Source organism: Cornus florida, unplaced genomic scaffold (assembly GCF_030987335.1).
Source record: "Cornus florida cultivar Cherokee Brave unplaced genomic scaffold, ASM3098733v1 CherokeeBrave_3.0.0_Hap2_Chr11, whole genome shotgun sequence".
Classification (NCBI taxonomy): domain Eukaryota; kingdom Viridiplantae; phylum Streptophyta; class Magnoliopsida; order Cornales; family Cornaceae; genus Cornus; species Cornus florida.
In genome coordinates, this window is record NW_026775581.1 from 102,248,049 (window position 1) to 102,267,111 (window position 19,063).

Consider the following 19,063-nt stretch of genomic DNA (forward strand, 5'->3'; position numbering starts at 1 on the left):
ATAATTTTTTTTTTTATCATCTATTGAACAATATTTATTTTTTAAATTCTAACGGATATAAAAGTAATTTTGGTAAGTAGAATTTTTTTTTTTTTCACTTTCATCCTACCCAAATTAATAAAATCATATTTTACCATAACTTTTTTTTTTATTTTTTGATAAGTAAATATTTTATCATAACTTTCTCGAATGACTTGAATACTAACCAAATTCATGGTAAAATAGATCTTGCTTCTAAATATAATTTTTATTTATTTTTAATCCTTTTATGTTACAATTCTAATTACTCATAATCCGGTATATATATATATATATATATATATATATCTTTTATATGGTGAAATATTTAATTTTTCTCCCAAACAGTAGTCTCTAATTTTTTTTTTAATTTGTTTATCTTAAACTAATAATTAGTTTTACCTAGAAAATATTACGAAGCCTTATTCTAAATATAAATAATAAAAATAAATATAAATAATTATATATTTGAATTTAATAATTTATTAATTCATAAGGGTAGTTTTGGTATGCAGAATCACTTTCTTTTCACTTTCATACTATCCAAACTAACAAACTAATATTTTTTTACAATTTTCTTGGATAAATTTTCATACTAACCAAATGCATACTAAAAAAAAAATTCTTTTCATTCACTTCACTTTCTATTTCTTTTTTTTTCTAACTAACCAAACAGAACCTTAAGAAGATAAGAGTTCCGCTTTGTAAGAGTTCCGTTTTGAGTGGGAGACCCTTCCAAGCAAAGGTTTCGAGGAGCTCCCCAAAAAAAAAGTTATCAGAGTGAAAATGAGGGTCTTAAATATACTTCAATCACGCTTCCCAAAACGAAATAACATCTCCTAAGAAAGTGAAAGCTGTAATCATCGTTTTCAAACTTTGATTTGTAAGTTGTAACTACGCAATTTAATCAACTACGTGATTTTGTCTGTCTTCTTACTAAACAAAAGTTTGTACTTTTATTCATCCAACCAAACCTTTGAGATGATGATGATGCCAAATTATAATAAACATTACTAACCAAAAAAACATAAAAAAAATAAAAAATTTGTAGCAAGACCAATCTCCAGTGCAAAGCAAACTCCGGAGCTCAGGTGACCTTAAACAATTCCAGTGTAAGGGAGAGGAGTGCAGCAAAAACAGGCATATGGAATGTAATTCTACCATTCAAATCGTATGATTAACATATGCCAGTTGGATTGTCTGCTAAATAGCTACTAACACTAAATTGGTCCTCCAGAAATGGAATTCTAAAGCGATGCCAAAAATCCAGCACAATACTTCGCGAGTATACACACATCCGCATAAATTCACATTCGGAATTGATAAATGGTTAAAAAAAAAAAAAAAAATTGCAAGAAAATTCTAAAATAAATCTGCCAAATGGAGCTAAGAATTTCAGAATATATGTTTGAAGAATATTTACAAGATCAAAAACTTCAGCATCTCTACAACCTGAAAGAGGAACCGAGAGCCCCGAAAAAATAACTGCCGCTATTTACTCTTTGTACTTCTTGTATTGTTCTCAGATGAAGGATTTTCCGGTCAGAAATATGCTGCAAACTTTAAATGACCTGAGCATATCTATGTTTAGTGGGATCAATCTTCCAAGAGACAAAATTTTCCTTTCCTTCTTCCTCTTCTTTCTTCTTTCTTCTTTTTTTCTTCCTTTTTTTTCTTTTTTTTCTTTTTTTTTGGGTTAAAAAATAATATACTGTTGATCTCCTGCCATTTATTCTTGTTGGGAAACCCACATCCTTCGGATGGGTTGATTGAATCAGATAAAGAGGACAATGAATATTGATTTCTATAAAATAACTTGAGCGAAGTTTTCATGGGAATAGCATCTCTCCATGATTTACCCAATGAATGAAGCTCTCAGAATACTGGGTGAGAACATCAGAATTCTTTGCAGCACCGTGAGTGAGTTCCGTCCCATTTTGCTCCCTTTCCTTTAAATAAAAGGGAGAGTAATTAGAGATGTTTTACTAAATGGCAAGTAGAAAAGCAGAAGATAAAACATTACAAAGATTTACATAATTATGCATCATGTTTTTTATCTAATCACTAAGAGGGGCTGCATCTTCCTCAAAATATTACCGTTATAGATTGCTCAACACTTGATGTTTTGATATGAGGCAGACATTCAGAAATGAATTGTCTGAATTCTATAAGAGGTCGACACCAAGAAAAAGGAATATATGGTTTCTCAGTTGTGTTACTGATTCAGGGTCCTGGATCAAAATCAAATATAGCAAGTCCAAATTTTATGTTATCTATGAGGGCCTTCCGATTTATTATTGCTATTATACAGAATTTATCTCTACCCATGCAAAATATGGACTGCTTTAGAAGGTATTGAAGAAAATCACAACCTTAGTCTCTGACACCAAAAACTACAGAGATGCAAAATATGGACTGCTTTAGAAGTATTGAAGAAAATCACAACCTTAGTCTCTAACAGTAGTCTACAAACACAAAAAACTACAGATTTATTATTCTTATAAAAAATAGGAATGTAGATGACACGGATTAATTAATTATTATATATAAAAAATCAAAATATGCTATTGATATTTGTATGGGACTAAAGATATAAAGTATATATGTGATTAAATATCATTAAAAATGTATATGTAAAAATATGTGGATGGAGACACTGTAAAGTGAAAACTCTTATCACAAGTACGTGATTTATTTTTTTTTAAAAAGGTTCATAAAAAATAGGAATGTAGATGGACAAGCACAGATTAATTAATTATTAAAAATTGTATATAAACTAATTATTAAATTTCAAATTCATTAAAAAACAGTATATAAAAATGTTATTGACATTTATATAGTAGTATAGATGTAACCCAGTTCAGGTAAAATGTCAAATTCACAATTTCATATTAGTGCCAACAGTAAGATTAAATAGATTACTTACTTTCATACTGGATCCAGGCTCACATGCAGAAGGTCCTGTTTCCCCTTTAAGTCCGTTTAGAAAACTATCTGATGAGAGACCAGCAATAGGAGAGCACACGAGCGAAGATCTGCACAACAGCCATTACATGCCAAAGTGGTTTGAAAACTCGGACTACGGATGCTAATTTCTCAAAAGATGTAAAAAAAAAAAAAAAAAAAAAAATCTCAAACATCTTGTGTTTAATTTAAAACTGACACATTTTAAATGATGGGTCAGGCAAGAAGAAGTTCCATATCTGTCATACAATTCCCTGGAAAGCTTAAATATAAGATGGATCCTACCTAGAAGATTACCAACACAAGGAGAAAGGTTATTAACAGATATGTTTTCGTTATTTTCATGCTGTTTTGGGTAGCAACAATGTCTAGAGATTCTGCAAGATTATACCATTTTATTGTGCTGCAAAAACTTAATGGAAAAGGCAGCCAAAAATTGTTTAGAGATCTTGGCAAGACACACGTGCACCAGATACAAGACTACTAATAACACAAATTTTGTCATATTTTCAGTCATAAGAACCTCCTGAAATCCCACTTGAAGATCCAAAGGACCTAACAATGAGACCATCAGAGTTCTCAACTTCATCCACGTCTAATAGATAAGTGCCAATATGGAACCCAAAAAAAAACAAAAAAAAAAAAAAAGACAGAATGAATGAAAATAAAAATAAAACAAACATCCTGTATATGCTTGCAGAATACATTGGAGGAAAGAAAATTATGTACACATACGCATACACATACACACACACACAGGGAAGTTTCATACTCTCTTTTATTCTTTGTTGCAAACTGCATATCAAAAGTTGGTACAGATATTGATGATAGTAATTTATGAAGAGATGGTTATGGTGGCTACACCGTGCAGAGAGAAGTTATGGTAGTACTGGTGGCTACTGCAAATTAATGAAGGGATGCTGGTAATGGCAACAATTGAAAACTGAAACAATTCTTTTCAGCATATTTATTATTCAGAGTAGTATTCCAAGAAGCGTTGCCTAAGAGAGTAAAATATCAGGTATTACCTATCATATGTTTCTTCTTCACATGAATTTCCAGATGAAGAAATCCAGTCTACATCAAGAAAATTTGAGCAGTTGAATGAATCTCGGCATTGATTGAAAAAAATGTGATCGGTTTCACACTGGTCCAGTTGTGCATCTGAGAAAAGCTGCCTGCGAGACATTGAGGGGGTATACCTACAGAACAAAGGCAAGATTAAGAAGATAAAACTTTACAAGCAACTAAAACTAGGTGAATAAAATTTCCTTATGACAACTTCTAATGCAATACCTCCCGTTGCCAAAGGATTTTCTCCTGAATTTCATAACAACTTTAGGAAAAGAAAATTTTCATAACCAAGGATGCAATTAATAAAAGAAATTCCTCTTAAATAGTCCAATACTGTGTGCATAATGGATTATGTACAAATTAGTTAATCTCATATGTCAGAAATTCAAAATTGACAAAAAATTCAACTGAAGAATATTTGGTAAACTTCAATATCATTTGCAAAAGACCAATAGACCTATAACAGCATCAGCAAACCCTTAATTTACTGGTTGTGGAAAGCACATGCAGAGATCAGCTTTAACAATTTCACTCTGAAAATGAGAGGAGAAATAGCAGAAGATTGGAGTCAATTTGCCAAAATGGAATTCTCAAACAATATGGCATATGTATGAAAGAGAACCCTATATTATGTAACTACAATACTAACAGAAAAAAAGATATCATTCTACATTCTTGTATTGTTAAGATGTAAATAAGAGATGTCATAATGGAGTTTGCAACGGGTTGCCCATATCAAGCATCGACGACCGTGTTCTGGTTGAAGCATGCCAAAATTGAAAACTATCAAGTTACCAATGATTGGCATGTATACTCCACCATTCTTTATGCAAAAGATTGTTTCAATGGAGGGATGGAGTAAAGCTTCATTTGTTTGATAGAGGAGAGAGGAACAAGGGAAGGATTGGAGAATGAATGAGTCATCCCTCCGGCGCCAACCTTTTGCTTTCATTCAAAACTGGAAGTAAGAGGAGAGTGAAAGAAGGGTAGTTATGAGATAAAATTAAGAAGACATATTAACCTCATTTAAGTGCATTACTTTATATATTAAGGGTATGGTAGTAAAGTAATATTACCACCCCACTTCCTTCTTTTCAACTCAACCAAACAAAAGGAGGGTGTCCATATAGATGCAACTTCCATCCTTTCTCCTCTCCCTTCTATTTTTCCATCACTTCTACAAATGAATCACAACTTGCATGTTCATTTGGTTGGCCTGCAATCATGGCTTATCAAACTGGGTTTTCGATATATGGATCCCGAGAATTCAAAACATGTACTTTCTGGACCTTCCACTAAAATGTTCATTCTCAAAAGATATATCACAAATATAGTTGTTACTTCAGCCCATTATTTATTTTGACACACTAACTAAATGCAAACCCCAATTACATTCGTACAGAATTCTGAGTTAGAAGATAAAGGAACTCCTCGAGGTAACAGATATGGAAATGTGATGTAAAATGACCTGGAATAAGATATATCACTTTCACAAGTAGATATTTCTGGCGTGGACTCCGAAATACCCTTGTTACCACCATGCAACTTCTCAGGCAAAAGCTGATCGGAATATTCATTCTGTCCAGCATTTGTTGCTTCAATAGATGAGTTGCTTTCACAAAGAATATTGCCATCGGATAGTGACCTCTTAATAAATGACCTACACAACCAAGAAAGAGGCTTTGTTAACAGCTTCAAATGAAACCAACTTTATCATATATAATCACAAAATGGACATCACAAGTATATTATTCTCAAGCCCCACATGCACACATGATAGAAAAAACCCTATCCTACCTATTTAGCATCATCTAAGCAGAGATCAGCGATTAGGGAATTGAGATATTTAGTTGTGATTTTCACACATATGGTTAAACAAACTCAGGCATCATTAAAAGAAAACAGAATTTCAAAGATGAGTCACACCGAAGGCATGGAGTTTTAAGCAGATGTCAGAAATGTCTCCATCTGTGATTAGAGAATGAAACAAAAACCATTTTGATATAAGTGCATTCTCCAAATTTAAAAAGAAGCTTAAAAAAAAAAAAAAAAAAAATTAATAATAATAATAATAATAATAATAAGAAAATTTAATTCCTTAACAAATAACCTGTAATGTCCATTGTCTTTATTTTATATTATCATTGTTTTTTCCTTTTACTTTTTGGGTAAATAATGAACTAGTCTATAGCTGGTTCATCCAGATGAGCTTATATATGAAGATAAATGCTTCTTTTTTTTAAGGTCGAAAATGTGGTCTAGGAACAAAAAAATTGAATAAGCAACTCTCATATTAACTACCATAAACTAAAAAAACTCTCATATTAATGATAAATTGCAACTAAAATGGAATTTGGATGCAATTTGGGTAATGACATTGTTCTACTACTGCTGCAATGCTCTTTTGAAAGTATTTTCAGGTAAACTCTGCATACGAATATATTTTTTTGCTGAGGAAAGAAAGAGAGAAATCATTACCCAGCGTTGCTCCCACTAAAGCAGGATGCTGGGAGTTGAGGACTAATCCTAACCTAACCTTTGGCATTATGGACACGAAGTGGCAACTCTCAGACTCGGAACTATATTTTCATGCTTGATAGCATGAGCTTTCCCCATTGAAACAAACAATGCCTCTTTATACCTTTGCAATTTTTTCTAAAAGTTGCCTTATATCTATCATACTGATAGTAGTTAACATACTAAAACTACTTCAGAGTAAATTAACAGAATGATCACAATACAAAGCCACTTTTACCTCGCATTTTCTTCTGCAAAATTAAAACTGTGCCTTCCAACACTGTAATGCTGATCTGAATCCAGTTCCCACAGTGCCGGTTTACCCTGTTGTGGCTGGAAATGCCCCAAAAACCTGCCCAAATATAAAGCCAATTGCAAGGAGAAATTGAGGACTTAACTATGATTATTTATTTAATCCTAAACAATAGAGGATACAACAGAGATCACTTCCAATTAAAGATATATAAAAAATAGTAGATTTGCCAAAATTTCCTCAGTGATTCCCCCCACCGCCCACACACGAAACCAAAAAAAAAGGAAGGCCCACTAGCAAGCCCATGCACCAGGCATACAAAGATGCAATATGCTGTTGCTCGCATAAGCATATATACTTGTTTAGAGAAGTAGTTTTATGACTTACACATTAATGGCATCTTGTTTCTCAGCATCCATGTAGGCATTACTGTAGAACCGCTGTAGAGTTCTAAATAACTCCTGGGACTGGGTTGCTGCTTTCCATTGACCCCTTCTCTCAGAGAATATCTGTTTCATATCAGAAAGCAATAGAACATAAGATGGATATCATTACATACTTTGAGAAGAATGTAAATGCAACCAGTCTAGGAAAGAAAAATATGAGAACCTGGATGACTTCACTGTGAGCTGTCATGCTCCAGAAAAAATATTCAGAAGTAGAGACACGAGAATGAGACGAGATTTAAGAAATTAAATTGTATCCAATCAATTAATAGAAAAAATACCAATTACTAAGGTCTAGTTGAGGTTTTGATGAAAGATGTAAAGGTATACAGATGCTAGACAATTATGCATCAACAAAAAGACGAACTAGATGGTATGCATGACAGTGAATGTATGGTTCCCATTCAATTCACACTGTATGACAAGCATATAATTGTTTTTAATGAGTCAACAGTCTAGGTTAACTTCAATGCAATAATGATATAATATCAAAATCTTTGATCCATTTCATGATACATGTATGCTGACATAAATTGTAGTTCTAAAAGATCCTCTTGTGTAATTATTTGTGTGTTGATATTCTTGCTCTCCAAGACAACTGTGTACCAGTAAGATGATATTCAAAACTTGAATTGATTTTGTAATGACTAGGGCTAATTAGTTATTAATGATTTCTTGAATGGGTGATACAAAATTTTGTTCTTATCAACTGTGACCACATCAATACTTGTGCCCTTGGGAAAACAAGAACTACCAACCCACGAAACAACATGTCAACAACCTTAAAAGTTTTTCCCATTTGAATGAGAATACACACATTACAAGTATTTACAATTTACACTACATGGAAACACATCGTTCTCTCTGATTGTGCCAACTTTAAAAGACATTCCCAGGATTCCAATATACAAAACATCAATTAGAAAGTTAACATAAAAGAGCCTTGCCAACATTTGAAAAAAAAACTGCATAAATCATGTCCCGGCATCTTGTTCCAGTCTAGGAAATTTCTTACAAAATGACATACCAGTTTAACAACGAAACATAGCTCCAAATATAAGTCATATGAGCCTTGAAACCCTTCCAGTTGAAATTTACAATAGAATATAGATATTTCCTAGGTCCTTGGCATACAAATATACTTTGTAAATTCTCTGAAAATAATAAGTATCCTCTAGCACTGTTTTTGAGAATGATTACCTTATTGTGTGCCGCAGATCCACCATATTGTAGTGCAAGGGTGTCACCCATTGTCTCATAAACCCTCATTAAATCATCCGCCAAAGAGGAATCTAAATCGATATTTGGGACATCTAGAAATCCTAAAGCATGTAGCTGATAACCAAGAGCAACCAATCCATAAGCATATTGCGCAACATTTGTGCGATCTAAACAATCTATGCAATTGGTCCTAAGGACCCCTTTCTGAAACTTTGGAGACTTGATAGACTGATCAGTGCTGACATCACTGCTACTACCACTGACTTCTGTTTCCAAGTTGTCGGCATCCTTGTTCTTATCGCAGTTTTGTAGAGTGCAGATTTCATTTTTCCTGCATAGCATTTTTATTGTGAAGTGTGTTAATAGCTAATAAATTCTGTAGGCAAAAACAAAAGGGAATAAACTACATTGTGGCCTACAGAGAAAGAAAGAGAGATTCTCAGGAAACAATAATTCCCTCTAGAATTAAATAAAAAATAAAACATTTAAGCTGATCAAGAAAAAAATAACAGGAAAAAAAAATTCCTTAATGTGTGAATGCACCAATCTTGAATTACAAAGAATTGTTTAATGAACCAATTATAAACTTTTAGAATTCATTTGAGGATCCATATAGCCTTTTAATTTAGATTTTAAAATGAAACAAAGGCTCATGCAATCTTGACATCACTATATTTGGAATATTATGGAAGGTTGAACAATGCTACTACCTGCTAAGATCTCAACTTAAGACTGACCCATAGCCCAAGGCCAAGGAGTGGAAAAGTTCCTAACAACCCAATCAAAGATCAGCATAGTCCAGTTGCTAAATTGAAGCTCAGATGTACACAGGATGGGGTAGAAAAAGTATCATTTTTAATCATTTCTTGTATACTCTAATCTTTTCCAATGAGTTAATCACATGTAAGTCAATAAAACTTACCTTAGAGCAGAATTTTGATACAATGAAAGAAAATTTTAAACAGCTTTTGCAGTAAAAAAACAATTCAGGTTTGATTTCTAATATTAGTTGTAGATGTCAATGATGTCAAGTACATGACCAATTGTTCAATTGCAAACTACTTCCCCAAATAAAACAAATAAATAAAGGACTCTAAATATGATATCACCAATTATATCATATGTTAGTTGCACCAATAACATTAAAAGGGCACCTTAGACCAGGCTTGGGTTGCAAAAGTCTTCAACCCATGCCCAATCCAAAAGTTAGAAATGACAAGGAATATCATGCCACAAAGGAAGCTGTTCTATGATAAACTTACTCAAAGTGGGACCAGTTTGACAATCCATTTGTCCGAGCTGTCTGTGGTACATGACAATAAAAGAATCCTGTTAAGTTTAGGGCGTAGGCAGCCACTTTGCTTAAAAGTTCCAACGCATTTGTAGCTTTGCTGAAAAATGATAAGGTCACAGTCACATCAAATGTTGCTTGGTTAACAGCATATCAAAAATTGAAAATAGGCAGGGAGAGATGATATACTTTCTAGAGTATTTATTTAGATCCCAGTGAAGGAACTTCAAGCGATTCTCCTCAGGTAAATCTCTATTAATAAAATCAATAGCATTGGCAAACTCCGCACGTAGAATAGATTCTCGTGGTTTCTTCTCACGAGTCTGTTAACCACAAACCATTAGAAGACATAAACGAAAATAAAATCACAGGAAGAGCCCATCAGAGGATTGTTAAATTCACAAAATACAAGTACTACAAATTGAGCAAATAATTTGTCAAGTTCATCAATTAATGCAAAAAGGCCTACCTTAATCAAATTCAATATAATGATTGGGTTTCCATATCTCTTGACAAGATTCTCGAAGTGAAGTCTAGTGGCCAGGTATTTGTTGTCCTTCTTTGACACTGGAAATAGAAAGAGAGTCAGCAAAACACAATGGCACATAACCAGCTCGAATACAAGAAATCAGTGTGTTTGACTCATACATATGATGTCGGGTTTAATATTTAATCGTGACGTTTCCTGCGACCAAAAAAGGGGTATAGAACCCCGGTTCTGCACAACGGAAGTTACTTGTATTGGGCATCCTTCAGGAACGTCTTCAAACACAATCTGTTCTGTTTCGACATCATTCGCTACTCGACCCTTCTCATTTACACCTCGTTTTAAATATCTTCACAGAGAAAGAAAAAACAAAAATGAGAGTCACAACGAGCAGAAGTAGGGGAAAAGAAGCTTTTCTGTAGATTGATATGGAAGCTTCATTTTAGTTGTACTTGGTAAATATGAAGTGCTTTATGAGCTGAATTACCAAGGAAAGCTACTAACATAAGTTTTCTGATCAAACACCACTCAAACAACAAAGGTGAGCATATAAGACACCACAAGGAATGCACAGTATGATTATAAGCAAACTTGAAAATATGATCAGCTATTGAGAATATTTCAGGTGCAGTGCCCTGAACCCTTTTAGGTGGTACATACAGCAATGGGTTGTAGAGCTGGGAATAAAAAAATTCACATTTACAATGAAAAGTACACCAATTACTTCGTGTATACCAAGGACGTCATTAGCACAGTTTTACCTTAGTTTCATTTCATGAAAGAAGCATATTACTAGTAGTCCAAAAGTATTCTAACCTGGTGCCAGCATAGTGACGCGATCGTCTAGCAATGAGGGTCAACTTGAAGTCCCTTCCAGATATTGAAAACTTGACCTGGTATAAAAATAAAAAAATTTAAAAATAAATAAATAAATAAATGAAGATCACTTCTACATAAAGTATGATTTGCATACTAAAGTTTCAAGGTAATCAGAACATGTATTCAATAGAATATTCTATGAAGCATGGACACGGACATGTTATACAGACAACAAGGACATGTTGACACAGAAAATCTTAAAAAAAAAAAAAAAAAAGTAATAAACATGGCAATGACACAGGAATAATAGCAATATATTTTTTCTACAATGAACTACATTAAAAACATAGCCATGGCTGATTCAACAACAACCGAGCCTTTTCCCAATTATACATAGCCATGGTTGATTATTGAATATTAATTAAATACTAGATAAATTTATCATAAAGTAATTATTGTCTAGTGCTGTAATGAAATGTTTAAAAGATAAATCATAGATTCAGTAATTACCCATGTCATATTGACAAGAATTAGTAAAGAGTGACTTATATACAAATACATATATGTATACATTTACATCAAGTGTATGTAAACATAACCACCTAACTAAGACAATTCCTCCTCTTCTTCACTGTACTAAAATCCTCCTAACATTATACCTTCCTCTTATCCCCCACAAAAAAAACAAAAAAAAAAAAAAATTTGAAACTTTTCAACAAGTTTCACATAATCCATTAATTTGGTTTTCTTAACATTTATACTTATTCCCGCGTTAAGAAAATTTCGTTTGTCAAACATTCACAGTTTCAATCACATCTTTTCAAGTGTTAAATTATTGTGGGCCGTGTGTATTCAGAATTAAGAATTTTAGTATTAAATTAAGGTCACATCAAGATGAGGCAAAAATGTCATTGGAAGTGTCTTAGGTGTTTGACACAAAACAAAACAAACACAGTCCCTTCTAAGAGATATCCGTGTTTCTCGGTAAATATCACATTAATTTTTTTAATCATGCGGAAAGACGGATATAGCATTTGCATTTAACTACAAAGCTAGCTTCAATGTTTGCTGGTTATATGATCTGAAATGTGTTCTCTGTTGAGTTGTTTGCACGTCCTGAAACATTGACATTAAAACTGAAACGGCATCTAACTGTACAACCTCATGACTCCAAAGATGAGGAACAAGTAGATAATAACATGAAGACGTAACGATAGAAGAGAAAAGCAACATGACACGCACAATAACAGCTATTTAATTTCACATGATGCACGCTACAAACAAACCCAAATTTTGGTTTGCATGAAAGTTCCAGCAGAGTAACCTTGAACCAAACAGCAGTCCTGTTACAGAGGTCTAGAAATGGGAAAAACAACTTATGAACATGTTCCATCACTTGAAACATTGTTTGTTCTTAAATATCTCATAACTGTTCACCTTAAAAAAATGGAAAATATACTAACTGGCATACGTACCTGTTTAAAGAAGCCATATACTAATGCAACTGTCCACAGAGTATTCTTGAGGTGGTTGCGGATTCCACGAGTTAAGAACTCATTCCAAACAAACATTGTTCCATAAAGGAACTGTCCTGCCTCTTGATTACTTAAGTTCTTCTGAAGACTACGCATGACATGATATGAGTAGCTAAAAAAGAAATCCTTTGTAAGATCCACTGTGCAGAGGAGCTTCTTGTATCTATTTCAAAGGCAAAGGAAAAATAAATTAATTCAAATCCATTAAAATGATCGAGGAAACAGAATATAAATGAAACAGCTACTGACTCATAGTTTTAACACGAAAAGGAAAGGAAAAAGAAATTAACTTTCCCCTGTAACCCAGCTGATACCTTGTCTCACTTAACATGTAACACTAACATCACAACAGCAATGAAGTTTGCCCCTGTACATTCACAGGAAATACACTGCACATGGCCTCTATGAGACAATATTAACTAAAGAGGATGCACCAACTGTAGCATTTAGTATTTATTTAACTTAGATATTACACAAATGCGTTATTTGTTTCCACCTTTGGAAAAGACAAACTTTAACTATCAAGACAACCAGGAAACATTTTGAAGTGAACAAGCCCACATAATTGATATAACACTGAAGGGTGTATTCACAAAATAGTACAGAAATTACCTCCACAGTGTAGAACTTGTTTATTATCTAAAGAAGACCCCCAAACTCAGAGTATTAGTCCAAAAAGAATCAAATTAAAATCAAGATAAAGTTAACCACAATGGAAGACAATTATCATCTAGATACAAAGAAATTATAAAAATTTCTCAATATTAATCACTTAGGTCTCCTCAGAAGTACCAAGGACATTTTACATTTACATGCAGAATTGACAAAGGACCTGTTCTCATTCTTAGAAAAAGCCATATTGGATCTGACAGTAGAATTAGGAATTGGTATCATCTCGCTCTTGGTAATGGTATATACTGCATGGCCACAGATTGTGCCGATCTTCCTTCTTTTAGTTATAAGGAGCATGTAATAAGGTCCCAAAAACTTTATGAACCCTATAATCAGATAAAATACCATGAGATCAGTGAAAAACAAATAAAAAATTTTGACAAAGAAAACATTGAAACTTGAATATATATAACATACCAATAATTCCATAACAAGTAGTAACAAATTTTAGTCCGCCTGTTGACTTGTTTCCCTCGTTTATTCGTTTCAGCAGGTCACAACAGTCAATTTCTGAGTATGACGTAGAATCTTCAAGAATGTTTAGCTCAGAAGACTCTAATCTGTCAATCTTTAGGACTCTCCAGAAACTTCTGTTCTTGTCCCGTCCAATCATATAGAAATTCTATCGCATATAAACAGCATAAATGTAAGTATCTTGAATGAGGGGAAGACAACGTTCACCGTTAAGATGAACAAGTTTATCACCAAAAAAGAAAAGGAAAGAATAAATGCATGATACATCTGATTTGTAAAAGTAAAAAATACACTATCAATTATATCACCAAGGAGAAAACAAAAAGACCAGAGGCACGCGTCTATATAAATAAAAAGTGAAACTGGGACAACTGCATACCCAATAATTTTACCAATACCTTAGTATAAATAGTTCAACAATAAAAAAATTGTGGCTTAGTATGAACACAAATGTAGTTTATGATATACAAATACTTTCAACCGAACATTTTTCAAAATAATATTTCTTAAGGGACAGATGGACTATTATTGGATGTGGAAAGTAGGAGCCTTGTCCAATAAAATGGCTCAAGATTAGCGGACAGTCAGTTACTTCAATCAAAATATCAAGCTTGAATAAAGTGTTAAGAACACTCAGAATCTCACACAAATAAAAAATAAGGCTGCAAATCGAGCACTGGCTAAACTCTAAAGCATATCAAGGACATTCAAGCAAAGGTGGGTAAAACATTTTCCGATTCTAAATAATTATCTATTCCGGTGACTAATAGTATTATTGATTTTTCACAAGAAACCATTATGTAAAGAGACATTTCTTGTCACCTTGAACCAAGATTATTTGTCTGAAAATTATTAATTATGATTTATTAGGGGTTTCATTGTATGTAAGGAGCTTAGTCAAAATCTTGACATTACTTGTTGGATTTACATTACCCGGCCCCATATGATATAAAGGCAATGATGATGGTTTTTTACTTTTACAATATTTTTTCCCATACTACGTTTGTAAGGGATTTTGTTATTAGAATCGCACAACTACTATTTCAGTTCGAGCCATATCAAGCGAGTTTGTCAGTTTCATTTTAATTTTATTTTTTTAGCATGATGTATCAAGAAGCATGGCTTGCTGTACTGATGGGCAAGCTTTTTCAGGTTGTCATAATAGAATGTATTTTTCCCGACAAACTGGTTACAGTAAAACCTACAGAAACACGTATGGGTTCAAGGAAAGAATCCCCTGAATATTGGGTAGCTGTTGTTAAACCCGGTCGCGCAGGAATACAGAGCGGGGTTCCGCATCAAGATCCGGGTGTTGATCGGCCCGTGTAAGGCGGAGGCAATGGAATGAAGGGACCCGCAGAAGGCTGAAAAGCCATAGTGCGTCAGCAAGTTAGCATGAGAACTACATTGTAGGTCTTAGAAATGAAATCCAATCCCCGTTTTGTTATTAATAGACTGGGAAGTGGAAAAGAATACTGAAAGAAAGGAAGTCAATTAGTCATTCGTCAAAGTTCCAATTATTCAATGACCAGCAATCAGCTCTTATCCCTTGATGTCAAAGGGCAAGTTCCTTTCTTGTCTTGCCCAAAAACTTTCTTCATTTTACCAACCTCTCTGGCACTCTCATAACCCAATTATAATTCTAATAGTAATGAATATCCTATCCTAAAAGGATATTTTCCATCCCTTATATCTCATGCAGATTATTTCCCTTTCTGTCAGCTGATGGAATGTTTTGCTTTCAAAGCTCACATCCCTTGCTATTTAGAACTGCATTTCTATTAGGATACTCCTGCAAGGACAATAATTTGCAAACTGCCCTCTACCTAAAAGGTTGATCATGAATCATTCCAGGCAGCATCAGAATCGCACGGAGGCCCACCTTAACAGGTGATTCTTTGCAAGGAAAAGAACAGAATAAGTGGCAGTATGTTGACATGAAACCAAGTCGGTCCACTTAAAATTTCAGCTTAACACTAGAGTTGCACTTTGGAGCCCAAAACAGCCATTCGAATATAAGATATAAATGAATATCATCACAAATAATGTATTATTAAAAAACGCAAGCAAAACACTAGCAATACACTTTAGAGCCCAAAACAGCCATATGAAGATAAAAAAATGAAAAAATGTAATGAATAATAGATTATTAATTTAATCTCAATTCTCCCTGCGGGGTGCCATCCGAATTCGAATCCGACTGATTACTTGTGACTACTTAAACCTACAACAGTTGTCATTACCATGCAACAATACCTCAATCCACAAATTGATAGTTTCCATTTAGAAAATCAGATGAACAAAGCACTAATTTGATTGAATGAGTTAAATTTTAAATAAGAAAAAGAAAAGAAATGCTAATCTGAGATACAGAAAAAGAAAAATGGTAAATTTTTCCAGTTTAATTGCTCAAACTCATTTTCTAATCTTAGATTTTAGTTTATGTTTTAAGAACTATTTGATTATGGCTAAAGCAACACTGAAAGTATCTACGACCCATCATTCATAACGGAAGGTTAGTCACTACAAATGAATTAAGGGATATATGAAGTGTAAAATTGCTTTACAAGGGATGTGTGGTTGTCGTTTTTATCAGAATGAATGATAATTTTCTATAAGATCACTGCACGAATAACCATAATATATGGTACAAAGGGCATTCCAAATGCAGCGATTCAGAAGAAGAACAATAGAAAAGATGATGCTGGAATAAAATTAGTAGCAGTCCAGGAAAGGACCGAATGAGAAAGGATTGCATTAGTTGAAACTTGATAGGTAAGGGAATCATCAATCCAGGAAAGGAATTGCTTCCTAAGTGCTTTGTCATCTCTATTGTTATCAATATGAAAATACTTGTAAAGATGGCCACTTCAACAATAATGACATGTACAAAAGGATTAAAAACAGCATTTAGAGTAAGAATATAACCAAGAAGAAGATGTTGGAAAGATAGTGAGTTGCAATCCAGGAAAAATAACAAAAAAATGTATTCGCTAAAGATTAAAGAGAATATTGATTTAAGAAAAGAAAAGGAGAAAACATCTGGAAGGAATTTGTCAGCGCAAGAAAAGGTGGCAACTGACTGGTTAATAGGAAAAAGTTACATAAAATTGTACTTTAGGCTGCTACACGACAAAATAAAGGCCAACAAGGGTGTGCATTAAAGCAGTGAGAAATGATAGGATGATGCCCCAATAAATGACATATACCAACACAGAGCCAATTTGTACAAAAATTCCGTCCATTCACCTCAAACAATTGGGATGAAAGGCATCATTTAGTTGAACAGTTATAGAATAAGTAACACCGACTTTTGAGTTAATATATGCATTGCATTACTCATCCTAAATGAAAAAATCATTGTCTTTAAGAAAATAAAATTTTGGTCAGCATGGAATGGTCCCCTGCCAGCTTAGAAAAGGATCCATGAGCCTGTCAACATGAATCCTAGACAATATCGTATCTCTGGATAAATTACAATCTTGCAACTACTTTTCTTACTCAAAAATCAAAAGGTAAGCATCTCTCAATAATTTTCAGTGCACGAGATGATAATGACGGTGGCCTGGGGTATAAAGAAAATTAGACAGATCTGACAATAATATCAACTTTTGGAAGTATGCAAGTGAAAGAAGAAATAAAGCACAAGCAAATTTAGAAGTGAATTCACCACCATGGATTGTAGTCCAGTGGTATCTCCTCAACTTCCCAAAATCTAGAAAGCAAATGATTGTGACTAATGATAGAGTCAACCTGATTATGATCAGGATGCAAATTAGTGTGTGTGAGTACCAACTAAGAAAAAGAAAGGAAAAAAAAAACAGGATGCATGTTAGCGTCTCTCTAAATTCAACATTACAAGAAAAAACTCCTCACGGAATTAACCCCAAAAATCTTAAACTGAATTGAGCAATCATGGACTTGATAAGATACATTCATGGAAGTTTGCAGCAAACTTTAATATACCTTCTAAATTAAAAATAATAGATACCCAAAAAACCAAGCCTTATATTCTATGCAGTTTGTTTTTGTTGATTCAGTTTTGGAACGAAAATCATAAGTTTTAAAAATAATTTTTTGAATGTACTGATTCATCAATGAGTATTATCTTCTATGCAACTAAGAAAACTGAATCACAAAGTTCAACCAAGAAAGAACTGGAAAACAAACCAAAGAAAGAACTGGATAAAGAAACAGAAAGCATATAATCCTACCGGTCCAAATCTATAATTCAATGAGAAACCCAAAAGTCCAAATCTATAATTCAATGAGAAACCCAAAGAAAGAATGTGTATATTTTGGAAACACAGAACATAATGCAAAATTCAAAAACTAGCAAAATTAGACCATCTTTCAACAAATCAACCCATATCAAAGCCAAAAACAAGAAAAGACATAAAATTCTGCATAATAATAAAATATCTATAGTTGTGTAAAGATCAAAGTAACAAATTAAATCCAGAAGACTGCATTATGAACTCAAAAGATCGTAGAAGGAAGTACCGAGCGGGTCTCATAGAGCCTGAATTTCTGCAAATAGACCGTGCTCGGAATGGGCTCATCTTCGATCCAAGCCTGTTGATCGTTCTCTGTCGCCATGGATCGGATCCCGAGCCTCGGGCTCGGTCTATTTTACATGAACATACAACGCAAGATATTGAAAGTCAACCCAGCGCTGCAAATCCTAGATTTTGCTCGGTTGCTTCAAATATATCATTCTTTGAAAAGTCTTTTACTGCATAAAAACTTCAAAACTAAATCTTTATATAACAGATATAAAATGAGATTTATACAAAACGAGGTTTAGAGCTCAATCTATATACAATGAAGTCTTCAGTCAAAGTCAGAACTAAACATATATTGGAGAGGGAGGGAGGGAGAGAATCAATTAAAACAATGAACTAGTAAACTATATAGATATGGATGTAGATACAGATATAGAATATGATGGAAGAGATCAAACCAGAGAAGACCGAGAAGATTTGAGAAGAAGCTTAAGGACTGTGTTTTGTATTTTTTCAGAGAGAGAGAGAGAGAGAGAGAGGAGGAGAGGAGGAGGGAGGGGGGGTCAGATCGAGAGAGGCAAGGAAAGCCACAGCTCCGGCTACTGCATCCACACAAAAAAAAAAATATAGAAAAATAGAAAAACCAAAAGCGGAAATTTTGATTTTTCTCTGTGGCCTCTTTAATGTTTTTATTTAACCACTTAATAAAAGGAATTTGAATTTATCAATAATTCATATTCCTCACAATCCTATTCAAAAAAATGATGCCTCGTGATTTATTTTCTCT

The 19,063-nt window shown here is 33.5% G+C and overlaps 1 protein-coding gene across 2 annotated transcripts; it reads right to left on the bottom strand.

Moving 5' to 3' along the window:
* Positions 1–1,367: 1,367 nt before the first annotated feature.
* LOC132283051 (phosphoinositide phosphatase SAC2-like) lies at positions 1,368–18,848 on the bottom strand. 2 transcript variants are annotated; one of them, XM_059784930.1, is made up of 16 exons: positions 18,275–18,848; positions 13,715–13,919; positions 13,458–13,623; positions 12,566–12,788; positions 11,088–11,164; positions 10,433–10,620; positions 10,254–10,351; positions 9,974–10,107; positions 9,756–9,884; positions 8,473–8,824; positions 7,214–7,335; positions 6,812–6,925; positions 5,525–5,716; positions 4,011–4,184; positions 2,945–3,053; positions 1,368–1,967 (listed from the first exon to the last, which is right to left on the bottom strand). In XM_059784930.1, exons 1-16 carry the CDS (start codon positions 18,368–18,370, stop codon positions 1,848–1,850), a joined length of 2,499 nt encoding a protein of 832 aa, XP_059640913.1. In that variant the 5' UTR covers positions 18,371–18,848; the 3' UTR covers positions 1,368–1,847. The 2 variants fall into 2 exon arrangements, with proteins under 2 accessions (XP_059640913.1, XP_059640914.1); XM_059784931.1 differs by lacking the exons at positions 13,458–13,623; positions 13,715–13,919; positions 18,275–18,848 and adding an exon at positions 12,940–13,391.
* Positions 18,849–19,063: the final 215 nt, after the last annotated feature.

Excerpts from the sequence above, each read along its gene's own strand:
- LOC132283051 (XM_059784930.1), bottom strand. The coding sequence starts at position 18,370 with ATGGCGACAGAGAACGATCAACAGGCTTGGATCGAAGATGAGCCCATT. Across the intron at positions 5,717-6,811 it reads TTTGCAGAAGAAAATGCGAG|GTCATTTATTAAGAGGTCAC; the intron begins GTAAAAGTGGCT and ends TTGGTTGTGTAG. Across the intron at positions 3,054-4,010 it reads GAAGAAGAAACATATGATAG|ATCTTCGCTCGTGTGCTCTC; the intron begins GTAATACCTGAT and ends GCTGTTGTGCAG.